Source organism: Tachyglossus aculeatus, chromosome 9 (assembly GCF_015852505.1).
Source record: "Tachyglossus aculeatus isolate mTacAcu1 chromosome 9, mTacAcu1.pri, whole genome shotgun sequence".
Taxonomy (NCBI): domain Eukaryota; kingdom Metazoa; phylum Chordata; class Mammalia; order Monotremata; family Tachyglossidae; genus Tachyglossus; species Tachyglossus aculeatus.
This window is the reverse complement of record NC_052074.1, coordinates 52816288-52836313: the sequence shown is the minus strand read 5'-3', so window position 1 is coordinate 52836313 and position 20026 is coordinate 52816288. Positions and strand designations below refer to the sequence as shown.

Here is a 20026-nt window from a genome sequence, read left to right as displayed (position 1 = left end):
GAATGAAATGGAATGCATTTCCTTCTTCACCGTCAAAACAAACACCTACTTTTCTAGGCCTCACTTGTCCCCCCCACCCTTCCTTTTTTTTTTGGAAAGCATAAAGTTTAGATACAAAATGCATTTCATGTGGTGCTCAGAGTACCTTCTTAGCAACTGATAGCTTGTTCAGAAACATCTGTTTTTGTTCTGTTCCTTCCGCGGCTTGAACAGATCAATCAATCAATCAATCGTATTTATTGAGCGCTTACTATGTGCAGAGCACTGTACTAAGCGCTTGGGAAGTACAAATTGGCATCACATAGAGACAGTCCCTACCCGATAGTGGGCTCACAGTCTAAAAGGGGGAGACAGAGAACAGAACCAAACATACCAACAAAATAAAATAAGTAGGATAGAAATGTACAAGTAAAATAAATAAATAAATAAATAAACAGTAATAAATATGTACAACCATATATACATATATACAGGTGCTGTGGGGAGGGGAAGGCGGTAAGGCGGGGGGGTGGGGGGGGGGAGAGGGAGAGGAAGGAGGGGCTCAGTCTGGGAAAGCCTCCTGGAGGAGGTGAGCTCTCAGCAGGGCCTTGAAGGGAGGAAGAGAGCTAGCTTGGCGGATGGGCAGAGGGAGGGCATTCCAGGCCCGGGGGATGACGTGGGCCGGGGGTCGATGGCGGGACAGGCGAGAGCGAGGTACAGTGAGGAGATTAGTGGTGGAGGAGCGGAGGGTGCGGGCTGGGCAGTAGAAGGAGAGAAGGGAGGTGAGGTAGGAGGGGGGCGAGGTGATGGAGAGCCTTGAAGCCCAGGGTGAGGAGTTTCTGCCTGATGCGCAGATTGATCGGTAGCCATTGGAGGTTTTTGAGGAGGGGAGTGATATGTCCAGAGCGTTTCTGGACAAAGATAATCCGGGCAGCAGCATGAAGTATGGATTGAAGTGGAGAGAGACACGAGGATGGGAGATCAGAGAGAAGGCTAGTGCAGTAGTCCAGACGGGATAGGATGAGAGCTTGAATTAGCAGGGTAGCGGTTTGGATGGAGAGGAAAGGGCGGATCTTGGCAATGTTGCGGAGCTGAGACCGGCAGGTTTTGGTGACGGCTTGGATGTGAGGGGTGAATGAGAGAGCGGAGTCGAGGATGACACCAAGATTGCGGGCTTGTGAGACGGGAACAGATGTATCATTACTTTTACATGCCAAGCTGGAGGCACTTTTGTTCAGCCATACCTGTGAATCTGAGTTAGCAGAATTGTGTTTCTGTCAAGAGAATCTATTTCCTGCCAGCCAAATTTGAGCTTAGCAATTTTCCGTACAATCAGCTCAGCATTGTCCTTCCAAGAGTCTTCCTACAAAGGAGATAGGTGTCAAAGAAGGATTCTGGTTTTCATCAGTTTTTTACTTTTACCAGGGTGATGAAGGAAAGGGAAAGCAGATGGGAACAAACTTCGAAAAGTTTTGGATGGTGGGAGAATGGGATTCAAACCCCACTGTTGCCCAGTTCCTTCTGTCAGCTGACAGTTGAGCTGACATTTGGCCTGCTGGGATTTTTAACTAAAAGGGAATTCAGGGCCCAGGCCTGCATCACAATAATCCAAACTGAACAGAATTCAGAGGGAGCTGGCTGTAAGGGGAAGATGTCCCAGAGATTCAGTGAGAACTTTGCTTCAATGAGTAAACTCCATCAGAATAACCAACCGGTATGAGTTCCTGGAGACACATTGAATCATTCATTTGGCCCCCAGAAGAGTTATTCTGGATCCCTTGGCATGTTGATGTTAGTAGTAATGGTATTTATTGTGTGCTTACTCTGTGCAAAGCACTGTATTAAGCACTGGGGAAAAATGCACAGGTGAAAATTACATGTGGTCTCTGGCCCTCAAAGGTTTCTCATAATCTAAGAATATGGACAACACAGGCCGCAGCCAAGGGTGGACTGTAATCCAGGCCATTTCATGGAAAGCTAAGACAGTTGAGCAGTAAAATTAAGATCATTTGGAAAGTTCCTCATTAATAACCATGGCTGAAAATAATACCTTGTATTTGCTTTGTCTTCCAGCTATTTTTCTGAAACCTAATGAGAGAGGTTTGTTATCAAGTGTCTTTTTAATGACAAATATCCCTTCTCCTTACAGGATTTGCTACAGTTTAAAAATGACTAGAAATGCCAAGTGTTTGTTATTTCCCAGTAAACTTATGTTCCAGGTTCAGTCAGTGTTGAGTGTCCATTGGATGCTGGAAGCTATACTTGTAGTGGCGAGGGAATACAAAGAAGGAACAAGACAGTTCCACCCCTCAAGGAGTTTATCAGGAATAAAGGTCAAAAGTGTTTGTGGATATGAGACCCCAGAAACATGACTGATGGAGAGATGCATGGTGCCTGTGGAAAATTGGAGGGTTAGAGAGATCTGGGATGATCTGAAAAGGTGCATTTCTATCAGTTTGGTTGATTGGTTGTCCACCCTGAGAGCTTTGGCCCTTCTAATTATGGAAGATGTTGACAGGACAATATTTAATGTATTTTTGTTTGATTTAAAAAAAGTGCATCCTGGGTTTCTTTTTCTGGGAGCTCCATACATCAATCAATAGTATTTAATGAGCATCTACTGTTCGACTGTTTCTGGAATTCAGAGTAAACCAAGAAAGAATGAACACATCTTTTAATTTTTCACAATTTGAGTTTGTCAAAAAGTGGCATAGTGTACTTGTAAGGGTTTGGTTTCACAGAATGTGCTAATGCCACTGTGTATATATATATGTAAACATCAGTATGTCCAGTGTAAAATGGTTTGGGGACTGTTTTTGAAAACTGTAGACAAAGGTGGAATTCCCCTGCAGCACTGCTTAAAGCATTTCTAATTTTTCCAAAAAGGTTTTATGTAAGGCTGCATTTTGTAGCCTTGTCATGTTGCTTAGTGAAAATGAAATACTGCAAATACTTTTGGTGCAGTGTTCCATTTAAGAACTGCTGAATGGAAGCTGTCTATATTTTTATAGGCAGCTTTGATTCCACAAAATCAAAGCGATTGCTACATCTTTTAGGGTGCTTTGCGTATTGAGCTCAGTGGTAGATTTAAATAATGACAGGAGGGGTTTCAGGTTTTTTTTTTGGACACCTTGCTCTGCCTCATTTGATTACATGGGCAGTAACCTCCTCTTGATAACTTGGTTATATGCTGTTAGATGAACACACCAGGGTGACGTGTTCGTTGAGGTTAGAATAACCTTCCTTCATCATTTTACTGAATCTCTGTCCTACCCAACCTCATACTACTGGGTAATGTTAACAAAGTCCAAAAAACTCCAGGCTGAGGGCAGAATTTGCTTTTGCCATCTGCCGGGTAATGAAATTCTAATTTTCTGCTATGTTCATCGAGAGGCGTGGTTTTTTTATGGTATCTTTCCCTTGTCTGTCAAATAGTCCAGCTAATTCTAGCGACACCACTCCGTAGATGTAGGAGACAGGCTGTAGTTTCAGATGTTGTTTTTCCTCTTTATTTGCCCCCAAACCTCTCTTTCATGATGAGCTGCCTTTGGTGGCAGATTACAATATGCTTAGCTCTTTGTCAACAATATTCTCTTTCTAGATGCCAGCAGTTCTGTTTTTCTTTCTCTTTCATTACCTGCACACTTTAATGATTTACACAACTTGCTCATATATGTTCTTTGTTCTGGCAAGACTGAAGGTTCCCATTGTTTTTGTTACTAGCTACAGTAACAGATCAGTTTGGCACCTCCCTTGCAAGCAGCTTCGATTCTTGAAGACAATAGAAGCAAAATTGGTTGTTTAGTTTTTTTGTCTCTGAGTCGTTGGCATTGTGCTTTCTCACCCTTACGTGGTAAATGTCATATTGGAGGTTTGATGGGATGAAAACAGGCCAAGAGATCTATTTTACCTCTATATTTTATGTTGCTTTAAAGTACGGTGTATCTCCAACCCTGTAGAATGGTCTCTATTATCGCTCTGCTCTTTCATGCTGGGTTTCCAAAGTAACAGAGCTCCACTATAATTATCTCGAGCACAGCATTTATCGTGCTTAATGTTTTCTCCTTCAGACCGTGTTACAAAGAGGTAAAGAATGTGTACGTCAGGTGGCTAGCTCAGCTATTCAGAGTAATGGATATGCCTCATTCGATCAGTCCACATTTCTCTGGAATTCAGTTTAATTGTCATTAGAATGTTTTCATACTTAGCCAAAAGCCCTTTCCTGAATTCCAGCCTTCTAGATCCCATATTTATTCAAGGGGGAGGAAATGAGTGAGGGGCTGAATCAATCAATTGAATGGTATTCGAACGCTTACTGTATGTAACCAGTATCCTAAGCACTCGGGGTAGCACAGTAGAGTTGGTAGGTATGATCCTTGCCCTCAAAGAGCTTACACCTATTAATGACTCATGCTTGTTACTGATGGGTAAAGCTGTGCTCGTATCTGTGTTCTAAGGAAAGACAATGAAGTTTTAACACTCTATAAAATAATAATAATATAATAATAATTGTATTGGAGTGCTTAATGTGAGCCAGGCACTGTACTAAGTGCTGGAATAGATACAAGCAAATTGGGTTGGACATAGTCCCTGTCCCACATGGGGCTCACAGTCTTAATCCCCATTTTACAGATGAGGAAACTGAGGCATAGAAGAGAGATGAGGTGACTTGCCCAAGGCCACACAGCAGGTGAGTGGCAGAGTGAGGATTAGAACCCAGGTCCTCTGATTCCTAAGATCTTGCTCTATCCATTGGGCCACAGGATCAATCCATCCAAGAAACATTGGAATTCAATAAATAGATTCTAAGCTCCTCCATTAGATGACAGAGCTCTTTGTGGGCAAGATCATGTCTGCCTACTCTGTTGTATTGTACTCTCCCAAGGGCTTAATACCATGCTTTGCTCACAGTACTTTCACAATATCATTGGTTAACTAAATTGTGTCAAGAGGGTCTGAGGTTTAAAGGTCATTTCATTGATTGAAAATTTAGCTGGATGTTCAGGATACCCAATGGAAATGGCTCATTTTTCATCCTACTTGTTACAGTGGAAGCTCCTTATGGGCAGAGACTGTGGCACTGCCTTCTCTTTTATTTAAAAATGCTAGTGCAGTACATTGACCCATGGGTGCTCAATATATGCTGTTACCACTACTGTTATGTGGCTATATCAGTAAGATTACGTACTCTTCTAAGTGAGAGCACAGCGTGTGGGAAATTACCCAGAGGAAAACCCAGTGGTCTAGTGAAAGCACATGAACTAGAAGTCAAAGGTTCTAATTCTGGCTCAGCCATTAGCCTGCTGGATGAAATTGGGCAAGTCACTCAATTTCTCTATGCTTCAGTTTCCTCATCTGTAAAATGGGAATTCAGTATCTGTTCTCCCTCCCCCTTGGACAATGAGCCCCATGTGCGACAGAGATTGGGCCTGATCTGATTGGTACAATGGTTAGCACACAGGAAGCACTTACCAATCAATTGATCGTATTTGTTGAGCACTTAATGTGTGCAGAGCACTTAATGTGTACAGAGCATTGTAGTAAGTACTTGGGACAGTACGGTACAACACTTGGTCTATGCAATCCCTGCCCACAAGGACTTTACAGTCTTCAGATATGACAATTATTTTATTATTATTATTACTGCCCTTGCTTAATTTGTCCTTATATTGTGAGAAAGAATATGAGTATCAGTAAATGAGATTCAGAATCCATCCACCTATTTGACCAATTAAAATCACTCAGTGAGTGCTGCCTTTCATAAAACTTCTATATATTAGTCACTAAAAACTGACCAAAAACTAGAAATTCTCTGTGCTTGCCCCCTAGGAGTTCACATGGTCAAAATTTTGAACTTCTTCCATAAACCTTTGGAAGAACTGGTTATTAAAGGACTTATTCCAACGTTGAACTTGTCAGATTTGGCAATTTTTTGTTTTTCTCCCCAGGAGGCTCACTTAACTATGAAGTCAGATACCTAGAAGTAAAGCCTAGAATGAAGAGAAGTTGGTTAACTGATCTTAAAAGGTCAAAACACGATGGGATCCCAACAGCTCAAAAGAATTTGCATATAGCAGTCACTGTAGGGTTTTTGGGGAAGTCAAGGCTTCCACTGGAAAATACTGTCTTCGTATTAGAACAGCACGATGGCTGCCGTCCTTCGTAGTTCAACTTTTAAAATCACAAGAGGAAACGGTTTCAAAGGTTTAAGTGCAAAAATGCCAAGAACAAGCTGCATGGTGAACTTAAATTCAGAATCTAGTTGCAAGAAGGTGGTTTTCATGACATGAGCGGTTGGTTTGAGTCCAAAAGCTGTCATTGTCCAGGGCTTAAAATCTGAATCGTGATCCATTTGAAGAAGCCTGCCTTGGGACTTGCTATCTCCCTTGGGAGAATCGGCACTTACTAGGTAAACTAAATCCAATTTGGACTATTTGAAAAAACCACAGGAGACAGGACTGGCTTTGTCAAAGAACCAGGAGATTCCCCTGTATGAAGGCTGATATGAGCAGGCTAGGGGGTGGGGTGGAATTTGAGGAGCAGAGACGCCTTTCTAACATTAGCTGTCACCCTTTGGCTCCCAAGTGCCAGTGTGAACACACCAGTTGAGAATTTGCCTGGTATCCAGTGGGCTGGTTCCATTTGGCCTGGCTATCACATCAGCTGGTACCTCTTGGGTTCCTTAGCCAGTGGGACTTAGGTTTTCTCCAATTCTCTCAAGTCATCATGTCCCAAGGAGTTTGTGGGACTCTGAGTCATTTTTCTTTACAGCTGTTGAATTTTTTCTACTAGTGGAATGGAGAGAGTCATTTGGGAGTGCCCTTTTGTTGTCTCCTGGTTTGCTTCTGTGCCATCATTCTCTAGAAATAGGATTTGACAATGCCACTGTCCTAACTGTAGATTTGTGAAAGTAATTGTTAAAAAAAAATCCCAGCTGTAATACTCTCTGGTTTCTAATATTTTCATATATTGGAAAATATCCTTTTGAGTGGATAAGTGCCCCAACACTTTTGCCTTTTGTGTTGAATGGTATTTCCTGAGGGACAAATGGAACCATACAGAAAACGAGCAGGAGACTTGAGGGCAACTAGTGTTACTGGAGCTTCAGGGAACCCGATCTCACCCTGGCTGGAGAGGTTCTTTGGTGCCCCTGATCTCAGGTTGCTCTGCCTTGCATGCAAGAACAGGGAAGCTCGGGCCTAGGAGTCAAAGGACTTCGGTTCTAATCCTGGCACCTCTGTGTATCTGCAGTGTGACCTTGGACAAGTCACTTAATTTCTCTGTGCCTCAGTTCCCTCATCTGCAAAATGGGGATTCAATACTTGTTCTCCCTCCTGCTTAGACTTGTGAGTCCTATGTGAGACCCAATTACCTTGTACCTATCCCAGTGCTTGGTATAGTGCTTGGCGTATAGTAAGTGCTTAACAATACTTCAATTATTATTATTATTATCATCATCATTATCATGATATTCTTTTGGTTTCCCCTTCTGTCCCAAGGAGAGCAATGGCAGCCAAACAGGCTTCCTAACCTGTGATTCTATTTTCATTTGGATTATTTTCTGCAAGTAATCAGAGGGAACATTCAACCAGAAGAATTTGAGTTGTTGTTCTCTTGCTTCCTGCTGCTGCGGGGGGATGATGACCTTTGACAGGTTTAAAAGGTTCTTTGTTGCACACTAATAAGAGTTATCTCCACTTACTCAAATTGGCCTTTTTTCCCTTTGTCTGCAATTGTAAACACAAGACATTTTGTTTAGATACAAGTAAATATAGCAAAGTGGGAAATAATACAAGCTTTCAAAAATGAAGTGAAAATGGCCACAGATTAGCCGATTTTATTTCCACAAAAGTATCCGCTGACAGTCAGTAAAGTGGCACAACCCTATAAATGTAGTAATGAAGGTCAAATGGCCTTAGTTTCTGGCATCAAACTCATGGCAGGTATAGAACAGGGCCGATATAGTGTCTCTGAATAGTTCCTGGAAGTGTCTTAGAGGGGTGAAGTTAAAGAGGTGACAGATATTATTGAATACTGTCTATCTCATCTACTCTCTTGAGTTTCCACCCTTTCAGGGAAGAAATTGCAGTCTAGTTCTGATGCATAATTTACAATTTCTTCTCTCTTGTTGCTAGTTAGCGGCATGGGGTGTATTATCATTGTAGCTGTAGCTTAAATTTCCCCCTATTTAATTGTACACACTAATGTCTTCTTTCCAGGTTGATTCCTATAGGCTAAGATTTATGCTGTATGTTTTCATAGTTCTCAGAAAATAATTAATTTAACTATCATATTAAAATTTTTGTTTTCCCTGTGCCATTTATTGCCTTTTTAATAAGCAATCTGTTTTTAAGATTTTGAAGTGCACTTTGGCATGCTTTTTTACAGTGCGTTGCCATCTTCAGTAAACTCCATTAAAATCCCTCATTAGATTAGAGTAGGTCTTAAATTCAGGTGCAGGTGAAAAAATATTTACAACCACACAAAGTGTTTTGCACTTTCTTAGACTGTATGCTCGCTTATGGGATAGAGACTGCATCTGACCTGATTAACTTTTCTCTACCCCAGCACATAGAACAGTGCTTGACACATAGTCCTTAACAAATATCACCTTTATTATTATCCTAAACTATTTCTTGGATTTTTTTTTAAATTGGAAAGTAAGTAAAAAGGGTTTTATGTATGTGTGGACCCGTACCTTATTAGGAGGTATGAGTGTTAACTTTGTATCTGCCATTGTTTTAATAAATAGAGTTAATAGCTAATATCAAACAACAAACCCTGGCGCCTTCTTGTAATGTATAAACATCCATTCAAACAGTCTGCACACTAAAACCATTTTGGATACAGCTAGTCTCACTGATGCTTAGAGCTACTAGCCTTGTATGTGTGTATATGCCTTATATTTCCATTGGAATTAGTGACTCTTCCTAGAATCTGCTCTCTGCTCTTTTTTTCCAGCAGAAAATGGCTTCTCTGTATTTTCCATTCCACACAAGATAAATTTCTAGGCAGTCTGTTATGGACAGATGTCATTGTCTATATTGGGTTGACCTTGTATTTATATGCTACATTGCATTGCTTATTTCTCCATGTTTGGTGGGGGTTTTTAAATGAGAAAATTTTAGTCTTAGGCTCCCTCTAAGCCATCTCATTCTTGTGAAGGTTTGCCTTTTTGACTGTAAAGACCCTCGGAAAGTAGAGACTATGGATCACTTCTCTTCCTATGTTCAATAATTTGAAATAATTAAGGAAGACTGTTTATAACCTAAACACCAGCATGGCTGCTGATTATCATGCTGTGCTCTAAGCAATCTCATGAGTCTCCTAAATGCTGCAAGATGTGTCAAGAATAGTCTGATGCTATTTTGTTTGGCTTAAGTAGGCTGAGCAGAATCCTGGGAAAGCATGCATTAAGTCAGGTTCTGGAAAAGAGCAAGGTATCACCAGAAGGGAATTTGATTTTTTGATTTACGGTTTAGCTCCTGGATGCTCCTAGAGAGCTTCATTAGGCTGCCTGATTTCCATGTGTCTGCCCTGTCAGCAGTATGTGTTTTCATGCACCTCTGTGTGCATTTCTGAATGTTTCTGTGTCTAACACTTTATGCATCACTCCATATAAAAGTGAATTTTTTTATGAGTTCGAGAGGTAGGATGTGACCTCTTTCTCCTTTAGGGTGGCCACTTTCCAAACTGTTTCACTCTACTCCATCACAGACCTCGGCTTACTATAGTAAGGCAGAGAACAAAATAGTTTCCTAGGGGGTGGGGTGAGTTGAGTTGTGTGGCCTTTTTGATGTCTAATAACAGTTTACCCCGAGCTCATAATTGGTGGTTCAGTGGGCAATCTGTGGGACGAGTAAGAAAATGAGGGAAGATTTTGCTTTTGACAGTGCAAGTAGTAAAGAATGGCTATTTTTGTTTTAATAGGTCAGAAGAGTGCCTGGATCAAGTGGTCATCTTCATAAGACTGAAGACGGAGACTGGGAGTGGAGTGACGATGAAATGGATGAAAAGAGCGAAGAAGGGAAAGCTGCGTTTTCTCAGGAAAAAGTAGGTGGCATTTTTGTTTGAGTTTGAAGCCTTAACAAGCGATAGTGGAGCTAAATGATTTGTTTCAGTTTCACTTCTGCAACATATAAAATGAAGCTGGGTCTGTTTTTTGCCCTTGAACTCTGTTTCCTTGTCTTACAGTCACGAAGAGTAAAAGAAAATGAAAACCCAGACGTGAGTGTTTTGTGTTATTTGCCTTTTATTTCCTATACACTTTTGGGGTCTGATTGCTGGTATGAGTGAACTGGAGGGAGACTGCTTCCAAAACAGGATCAGCCTTTAAGGGAAATTACAACCCTGGGGATTAGTTTTCAGTAAGTCATAAATTAAAAAGGACAAGAAATTCAGCCTGAATATTCCTGTCTTGATCGGCTAAGTCTCCTATGAGGCTTAACTAGGCAAGGAACACTCTTATCAATAGCTTCTCTTTGAAGCTTGGCCATTTTTTCAGCAACTTTTGTTCTTGTTAAATATCCCCCCCTTCCTGTAGACCGATGATGGCTGTTTTTCTTAACAGTTTAGGGGTCTCTCAGAGGAAACCTGAGCTTGTTAGTGTGCTTTCAATAGTCCATCCAGCTAGTCAGTAGTATGTTTGCATGGAAACACATCTCCCAAAAAGAAGAGGCAAATAAATTGAATCAATCAATAATATTTATTTATATAAATAGTAGTATTTACTATTGTCAATCAATATAGTATAGTAAACCAATAGTATTTAGCATTAACTGGGGCAGAGCATTGTACTAAGTGTTTGAGACAGTACTAAATACTAGAGTTAGTAGATGTGATGCCTGCTCTCCAGGAGAAATCCAAGTTCCAGGCTCCTTGACCCATTTTTGGGTGTTTCCCTCCTGTATCACCTGGTTAGCTCCAACACTTTTGGATCAGAAGACTTTACCTATTGATGAAATGAAGCAACGCACTGGGTAATTTGGGTTAATCTGAGGTAGTGGGACTTTCCAAATTCTGGGGCATTGGTGGAACGATCTAATCACACGAGCTTCTCCTTCCGCATCACTTGATTCCTTTCCTACTTGATTTTTGCCCACCCAACATTCTGCTTCCCCTGGACTTGTTCTGCCACCCCTTGTTTCTGCGTCTCTTTTTCCACTACCTGTCTCCACTCTCCTTGTCTGTGTCGTCTTCAAATGCTCTTTTCCCCTATGTTCAGAGCTAAAGGGAAAGGCAGATTGCACAACCACAAGCCATGTAAACATTCACCAGATTAAGCCTGGCTCTGGAAACTCATGGACCACTTTTTCTAGGAAAGTTGTAATGATTCCCATCTAACTGAAATGGATTCCCAAGGAGACAGTCATATCCCTAAAAAAATGGAATGGGGATGAACACAGGATTCTACCCAGATGTTCCACAGCTGGTCCAGAACACATGAATGGTAATGATACAGTGACCCACTCTTCAAATTTTAGACAGTGTGACAACAAGGTCGGTGTAGTCAGTCAGTTCTTCCATAACACATGATTTTGCTACACATCGGGGTAGAATGTGGCTGTAGGACTGGGGAATGTTCTTACAATGTGCACCTGGATGTTAAGTGTTACGAAGGAATGGTTTGACATGCCACAGTTTTGGACAAGGAGTGAGAACTACAATGTGAGTTATCAGAGAACTAACTATACTGAAGTTTCTTAAATTTAGCCAATAATCTGCTCAGTTCGAACATTGTGAGACCCAAGCACAGAGCTAAATTTCTGGCTGTTATTTGGAGAATAGAGAAAGAGAATCAGGGCCGAAGAGAAACTGGAGATTGCCTAAGATGTAAAGTTCCCATTAGAAGTTGGGTTCTTCCTGAAGGTCCTAATTCCTGGAAAGAATTGTGGAATATTAATAATGCTAATAATCATCATATGATGATGATAATTGTATATAATAATTTTGGCATTTGTTAAGCACTTACTATGTGTAAAACACTGTTCTAAGCGCTGGGGAGGATACAAGGTGATCAGGTTGTCCCATGTGGGGCTCACAATCTTAATCCCCATGTTACAGGTGAAGTAACTGAGGTGCAGAGAAGTTAAGTGACTTGCCCAAAGTCAGACAGCTGACAAACAGCAGAGCCGGGATTTGAACCCATGACCTCTGACTCCCAAGCCTGTGCTCTTTCCACTGAGCCACGCTGTTTCTCTATATCCTAAGCACTCACTATGTGTCAAACTAGAGAAGCATCATGGCTTAGTGGAAAGAGCATGGGCTTGTGAGTCAGGTTGTGGGTTCTAATTCCGACTCCACCACTTGTCAGCTGTGTGACTTTGGGCAAGGCATTTAACTTCACTGTGCCTCAGTTACCTCATCTGTAAAATGGGGATTAAGACTGTGAGCCCCACCTGAGACAACCTGATAACCTGAAAAATTTCTTTTCTTCTCTTGGTATTTGTTAAGCACTTACTATGTGCCATGCAATGCCTAAGTGCTGGGGTAGATACAAAGGTAAGGACCCAGGGGGTTGAAAGTCTGCTATGCAGCTAGGTGCACTCTGCTAGAGAACCTCGCTACCTAGATAAGGGGGGGGAGAGAGAGAGGGACACTCTGAGTGAGAGTGCGAGCGACAGTCTAAGAATTCTAAATTGACAGTTTGGCCTTCTGGTAGGAGAGCTCTGCTTCTACAGATGGAATATTCATTCATTGCATTGTACGGAAGGTGAGAAATTAGGTCCAAATTGAGGGTGTAGGAAGTGCTGTTTGACCTGATTTGATCATTTAGAGGGAGTGTAAAAGGGAAGATTTTTTTACCTGTGGAGAGTGTTCCAGCCTGTCAGCTGCATTTATCTTCCTCTCCACTGAACCGGTAATTAGTTTCAGGAAAAGAGTTAGCGTTCTTTTTGGTACCTGTTCCTTGGGGATTAGCGTAAAGATTAGAGATGGGGAATTCTTGTTTTCATTCTTCTTAAATTCTGCTTCTCTTTAGTATCATTACATTTTTGCCTCGGGGCCAAGGTGACAAGAATTGGATTTGAGAGGAAAGCCTTTGGAGTATTCTACTAGTAGTACCCTTAGCTTTCAAATTTTGAGGGAAAATGCAGTCCAATAGTCTATGTATGTATATCCATGATGAGAAAAATAGTTACCTTTGTATGTGGTAGAGCTTTCTTTTGATTTGTTTTCAAGCTAGGGGTTGAAAGGTCCTGCAAGTCTCAGGCAACTATTCTTTAATTTTAAGGTGATTTGGTGATTTTACATTTTAGCCTTTTTTTCTACATTTACACTTACATTTTCCCTCATTGTAACAATCATCAAAAAACACATTTTCTTTCAACTTATTCCTCTTTAATGTAGTTTTGTTTTTGATAATTAAACTTTCACCACTTCAGACTGTATTGGGGTCATTTCACTAACTTCAGTATTCATTTATGGTTTACTAAAACTATGGGTTGCTCTCTTAATAGATATCAGTGAATGTCAGCAGTATTCCAGAGCAGATACAGTCTCTTTCTATACAGGATGCTCAGGTATGGTTTTTGGCTATCGATTTCAGTTAAAGATGTTTTTCAGGAGAGGTGACAGTATCCCAAGGATAGTAGTCGAAAAGTTGAATAACTTCAGTATGGTGATATCAAATCCCAATTTTGTAAAGTGTCTTTTCATGGAGCTGTGGAAAAGCTGTTGCTCTTTATCTCAATATATTCTACATTCAGGACATCCAACTTTTCAGTGGTAGAGGTAGGAGCAAATTTATTTTACATATCCCCTCAGATGCTGCTGTAGAGTGAAATAACAGGAATGGAACCAGATCATCTAATTACAGCCTAATAACATGGTTAATTAAGGGTTAGTTTGGAGAGTGGTTTACTGATCCAGAATCCAAATGTAATTTCCATCATTTTATGATTCTTTGGGCCTTGTACTTCTTTATGTTATATACTGTCCTGGCCTGGAAATATGGCCTCTTAAATAAGGGGAGATGAAGAGGCTCTCAAGCCTCCTTTATAAATTTATCTGTCAGAGACCCCTCACTAGGAATTTAGTTGTGTGGGATTCCAGAAGGCAGCATGACCTCGTTGTAAATCTTCTGGAGTAGAAATGAAATCATCATCTGTCTAGTCTCTCTCCACCAGACTAGTGGACAAGGTACTTAAGTTTGGACCTTGGATGAGACAGTTAACTGCCTTACATCAGTTTTTCTACATGTAAAAAGCTGTCTAACGCTTACTTAGTCTGGGGAATACTGACAAATTCCATTAGCATTTATTTAAAAGGTCCACTTTTTTAACATCATGGAATAATAGGTGGGGTGAAGGAAAAAGATTAGAGGAGTGTGGACATGGTGAGTCTCAGGGACACTGCAGGTTGGTATTCAAGTGAGGATGCAGGATTGAGGTAAACTCATCCCCATCAGCAAAATGGGGAATCATTCTAGACTGTGAGCCCACTGTTGGGTAGGGACCATCTCTATATGTTGCCAACTTGTACTTCCCAAGCACTTAATACAGTGCTTTGCACACAGTAAGCGCTCAATAAATACGATTGATTGATTGATTGGGGAATTCAGCTAAAAAATCCCTGGGGACAGCCTTCCTTCCTTCCCAAGAATTTACCGGAAGATGAAATGAGATATGAGAGAAGGGAACTCTTCTGAATTCCCAAGAGGAACAATTTATTATTGCAAGTGGAAGGAGGGAGGATAATAGAATACATAAAAGTGGTTGTAAGTACACTCGTAGTGGCTGCTCCCAGGCTCTAAGCCTGCTGGGAATGCAGGCAGGAGATTTCTGATGGAATTCATGGCACACTTGGAGGCAAGTAGGAATCACCACAGCCATTAGTGCAGCTGCTCCCATGAATCAAATGGGGGCTTGGAGCCCGCCCTACCCACTCACCCTTCTTTGTGGAGGGGAGTGGCACTGGGAGGAAAGGAGCAGCATGGGCCCTTGAGTCCTGAGGTGAGAAGATCAAGACGGAAGGTGAAAAAAGGAATCTGAAGGTGGTAGGGCAAAATGGGAGATTACCCAGGAGCCCCCAAAGTCAGGGGTTTGCTTGCCAGCCTGGGGATCAATGTAGTAGTGGCAGCAGGGGCAGAAGAGACAAGTCCTTTGAAGACTCCAGTCCCACTGTTTTCAGAACAGGGTCAGGCAAATTTGGTGGCATGCTGGGGGATGAAGGAAAGGAGGATGCGGAAGGAGACTCATGACTCAGGAAACAATTCCATTCTTTAAAAAAAAAAAATTAAAATAGTCCCAGCACTGCCCAGATGAAGATCCTTTGGGTAGAAGTCCACTGATTTGTTTTCACCCCAAATTCACCAGTGCTCTAAGTGGCCAGAGAAGGTGGGTGGGAAGATAGGGTATCCAAGGAGAACCTTGCTTACTAATTTCCCTTCCCACTTAAAATACAAATCCACCTCCACCCTATAAGCACCCTCTGCCATGCCCATTGACCAGATTGCCGAAGCAGCTGGATATGTTCTCAGGTTGGAAGGGTGGAGAGAGAAAGACCTTTACATAACCATCAACTCCTCCTTCTAGCCCCCTGCCCAAGGGACCGAGAGCTTCCATTGTGGATCCCCATTCTCTGTGGAAACTCACCAGCCCATTTCCCGCCACAAAACTGTTTTGTGCAAAAGTGAGATGTGTGCATGTGACATGCTCTGACATGTGCTCAAGTCTCTGGAAGAAAAATGCAATATAAATTCATGGTGGCATTAGGTATTTTCTGATAGAATTCATAATACACTGTGGTGCTTTGTTTTTAAAGGGCCAGCATAACGTTAGTGAAGAATTTACAGAAGCTTCTTGTGCCGTGAATCTTGTTTTAAGACTAAGGTAAGGAATTCTGCTATTTATGTGATCTTTTTCTATAGAATGCTATCATTGCTTTTCCTCATTAAGTTTTCATAATACTAGTAGAAAATAAAAAATGTTAACCTCACTGATCTTCCAATATGACCAGTAGGTGTGGTGTCATGACTAATTGCTTATTTCTGATTGCATACTAAAGACTAAGAAAAATGAAAAACAGAATATGAATGTGGCTGGAGGGCTCAGTGTAGCCTTCATTAAGGTTTTTTTTTTTCCCTTTGCTTTTTTTCCAATACAGGATCACAGTGAGAGGTTTTTAATGAGTTTCTTTCACACTTCAGCAGTCAGTCTCTGACTGAAATAAACCATGGCTGTATTACAACTTGCCTGCTCAGAACATTTTTCACTGGCAGGTTTGATCAGCCACTGTAGAGAAATGACAGATATATTTTGAAAGAACAGTCAGGCTTCTAGGAAATGGATACAAATATGGTGTGTAGTGGATAGTCCTCGTAGCTGCTTTATATTTCATGAAATTGTTATTAAAATGAGGTTTATAGTTTTATTGTTATTGTTTGTTAAGTATCCACGTCTCATTTTTGAGACAAGGTTATTTTTGTGAAAAGCTTCATTTACTTTTTATGAATTTCTTGTAATTCACTCCTTAAATGGCCAATTTAGTTATATTTTACATCAAAGCAAGATTTTTTTTTCTTCTTGACATCATTATATATATTCCTTTCCTCCAAATCAAGGGGTGGTAATGAAGTTTACAGACTCAATTATTTCTTGTGAGGGAAGTCAAGGTCTCTGGGAGTTTAGTTAATCGTATAGATAATCAAAATGATTAAAGAATCCTTCCAGATAAGTTTCTGGTTAGAGAAGCAGTGCAGCCTTGTAAAAAGAACACGGGCCTGGGAGGCAGAGGACCTGAGTTCTAAATCTGGCTCTGCCACTTTTCTGCCTTGTGATCTTGGGTAAGTCACTTAACTTCTCTGTGCCTCTGTTTCTTTATTTGGAAAATGGCAATTCAATACTTGTTTTCCCACCTGCTTAGATCATGAGTACCATGTGGAACCTAATTATCTTGTATCTACCCTGCACTAATTCAGTGCTTGGCACATAGTAAGTGATTAAGAAACACAATTATTGTACAGAAATTTTAAAAAAACCTTTTGTCTGCTACATAAATGGTTTGAATGAAGGCAACAAGGTTATACACATTACTCTTAGAAATAAATAAATAATGTTGGCATTTGTTAAGTGCTTACTATGTGCAAAGCACTGTTCTAAGCGCTGGGGGGGATACAAAGTGATCAGGTTGTCCCATGTGGGGTTCACAGTCTTAATCCCCATTTTACAGATGAGGTAACCGAGGCTCAGAGAAGTTAAGTGACTTGCCCAAAGTCACACAGCAGACGTGGCGGAGCCGGGATTCGAACCCATGACCTCTGACTCCAAAGCCCATGCTCTTTCCACTGAGCCACACTGCTTCTCTATTTGTGTCATATTGCTCACGTTCTCTCATATCACCCAAATTAGACGAATTGTAATGTTAAGCTCAATGTGGGCAGGAAACATATTTGCTAACTCTGTTAGAACAGTGCTCTGCACACAGTAAGCACTTAATAAATACAGTTTAATTGGTTAATGTTCTAAATATTCATATATAATTTTTTTCTTACTTTAGGCATCCACAGGTAGCACTCTAGCAGGAAGGTGTTCTAGTAGTGTTAGAGAAAATGATCAAGAGCTATTCATTGAGTGTCCTAAATTTCTCTAATTGGTTTGGGTAAAAACACCCATTTATGCAGACTGTGCTAAACCTTCCAACACAATGGGGTTTGTCCTGGTGGGGTATTTGCCTATGGTTTAAATGTTGCCATGAAATAAATGCTTATGAGAGCATTACACAAGGAGTTTGGATTTCTTGCTGATCATTTAATCCCTTAATCTCATAGCGTTCTTATTCTCATTTGAAAACTGGGTTAATGGAATCCCTGAATTATGATATTTGTCAAGCACTGTAGTAAGTGCTGGGGCAGGTTCAGAATAATCAGCTTGAACACAGTTGCTTTCTATGAAGGAGATTGGCAGCAGCATGAATGCTAGAATCACCCCACATTTCTCCCGCTCAGTAGTTCTGGAGCATGGTGATGCACATGTCTGTCAATCTCTTCAACTCAAAGTTAAAGAGTCTGGTGATATTTCTTTCTGTGCTTAGCACCATCATCAAGGGCCAGAATAGATTATATTTGAGCCTCTTTTGTTGGAGAGTGGGATGTACTTATTATTCTTTCGCTTAAAGATGCATATGGATAGTACCACGTCTCCAGAGAATCATCCTTTTTAGCTGGCCACCTTCCACCTCTCTTATACTGCTTCCCTCTAGCTACTCTTTGTATGTCCCTTCTTCTTTGGTACCATCCGCTCCCCATCTTCATTCCTTCTGGTTGGTTTTTCTGTTGGTTGGTTATTGACAAATTGAATTATTCAGAGATTTGGAATTACTCTCAGGTTTTGTTTGAGCTGTTGTAAAGACCATTTTACCTAGTTCCAACAAGAGTGGATTATGTACTGCTATTGCCCTAATCAATGGTATTTACTATGTGCAGAGCATTCATTCAATCATATTTATTGAGCACTTACTGTGTGCAGAGCACTGTTCTAAGCGCTTGGGAAGTACAAGTTGGCAACATATAGAGACAGTCCCTACCTAACAGTGGGCTCACAGCCTAGAAGGGGGAGACGGAGAACAAAACAAAACATATTATCAAAATAAAATAAATAGAATAAATATGTACAAAGAAAATAAATAAATAGAGTAATAAATACGTACAAACATATATACATATATACAGGTGCTGTGGGGAGGGGAAGGAGGGGGCTCAGTCTGGGAAGGTCTCCTGGAGGAGGTGAGCTCTCAGTAGGGCTTTGAAGGGAGGAAGAGAGCTAGCTTGGCGGATGTGTGGAGGGAGGGCATTCCAGGCCAGGGGGATGATGTGGGCCGGGGCTCGACAGCGGGACAGGCGAGAACGAGGCACGGTGAGGAGATTAGCGGCAGAGGAGCGGAGGGTGCGGGCTGGGCTGTAGAAAGGAGAGAAGGGAGGTGAGGTAGGAGGGGGCGAGGTGATGGAGAGCCTTGAAGCCGAGGGTCAGGAGTTTTTGCCTGATGCGTAGGTTGATTGATAGCACTGTATTAAGCACTTGGGACAGTACAATGCAACAATTTGTAGAGCATTCCATGCCAGCAAGGAGTTTATAGGCCAGAGGGGGAGGTGGACGTTAATATAAATAAGTACATGAGTGAAAAATAGAGCAACTGGATATACATTAGTCCTCTGCAACCCAAGGAACTGTGTTCACATTGCTATTCTGTGTATTTAGGGATTGGGCAAATGGTCTGATGACATAAAACTATTATTTCTTTAGGGAAGTAAAATGTCTTTTTGAGTAATACATATACATTCTACTTCCTTGACACTCAAAAGAAAAAAAAATCGATTGATCCTCACTGATTCCCCATTTTAAAATTCCAGAATGTATGGGTGGCACCTGGGCTCTTCAGGAAAGATTTATAACCTTAGGAGTCTCTACTATAACTTGACACTGATTATCATGCTGTCTTAGGATAATGAAATATTTCTACTTCAATCAAGAAGTGGAATGGTATGGAACTCCTCTTCTTCCCACCCACTCTTTCTCCACGGTTGAGAATGTGCAGGGTGTAGCCTCCCTCTTGTTAAAGATTTATTTAGTCCCAGTAGTTCACTATAATCTTTAATTCAGGAAGTCCTTGACTTAGAATGTTCTAGATTTAACCCTGTTTTTGGCTTGACAGACATTGGTTTCAAGTTTACATCATTAGTCTTCTTTCTGGTGGCATGGTACGGGTGGGAGATGGCTCGTGGGAGCCATGGAGAAATCCCTCTGACAGAAATAGGGTTTTGGATCACAGACAGAATCCACTCTCTCATTTTCAACATTTTTTTGTTGTACCACTCAGTTTTCAGGAGTCAACTATGTCCCCTAGACTGTAAGATCGTTGTGGACAAGGGAATGTGTCTACCAACTCTGTTACTCTGTACTTTCCAAAGTGTTTAGTTCCATGCTCTGCACATAGTAAGAGCTCAGTAAATATATTGATTGATGAGTCTGGGAGCTTCCTGTTCAGTTAAGGGGTCTCCAAAAGAGTCAGAGCTTTTGTGTTTCTCTGTGCAACTGCATGCCTCTGCCTCCTG

At 41.2% G+C, this 20026-nt stretch overlaps 1 protein-coding gene across 2 annotated transcripts in view; it reads left to right on the top strand.

Moving 5' to 3' along the window:
- The window catches only part of STK39 (serine/threonine kinase 39), a 218150-nt gene that overhangs the window by 132477 nt on the left and 65647 nt on the right, over nt 1–20026 (top strand). Inside the window, exons 11-14 of one of the 2 annotated variants that reach the window (XM_038751809.1) lie at nt 9910–10032; nt 10174–10206; nt 13437–13499; nt 15742–15809. In XM_038751809.1, the coding sequence (XP_038607737.1) occupies nt 9910–10032; nt 10174–10206; nt 13437–13499; nt 15742–15809 (287 nt within the window). The remainder of the gene's footprint in view (nt 1–9909; nt 10033–10173; nt 10207–13436; nt 13500–15741; nt 15810–20026) is intronic. The other variant, XM_038751810.1, reaches the window with a different exon arrangement.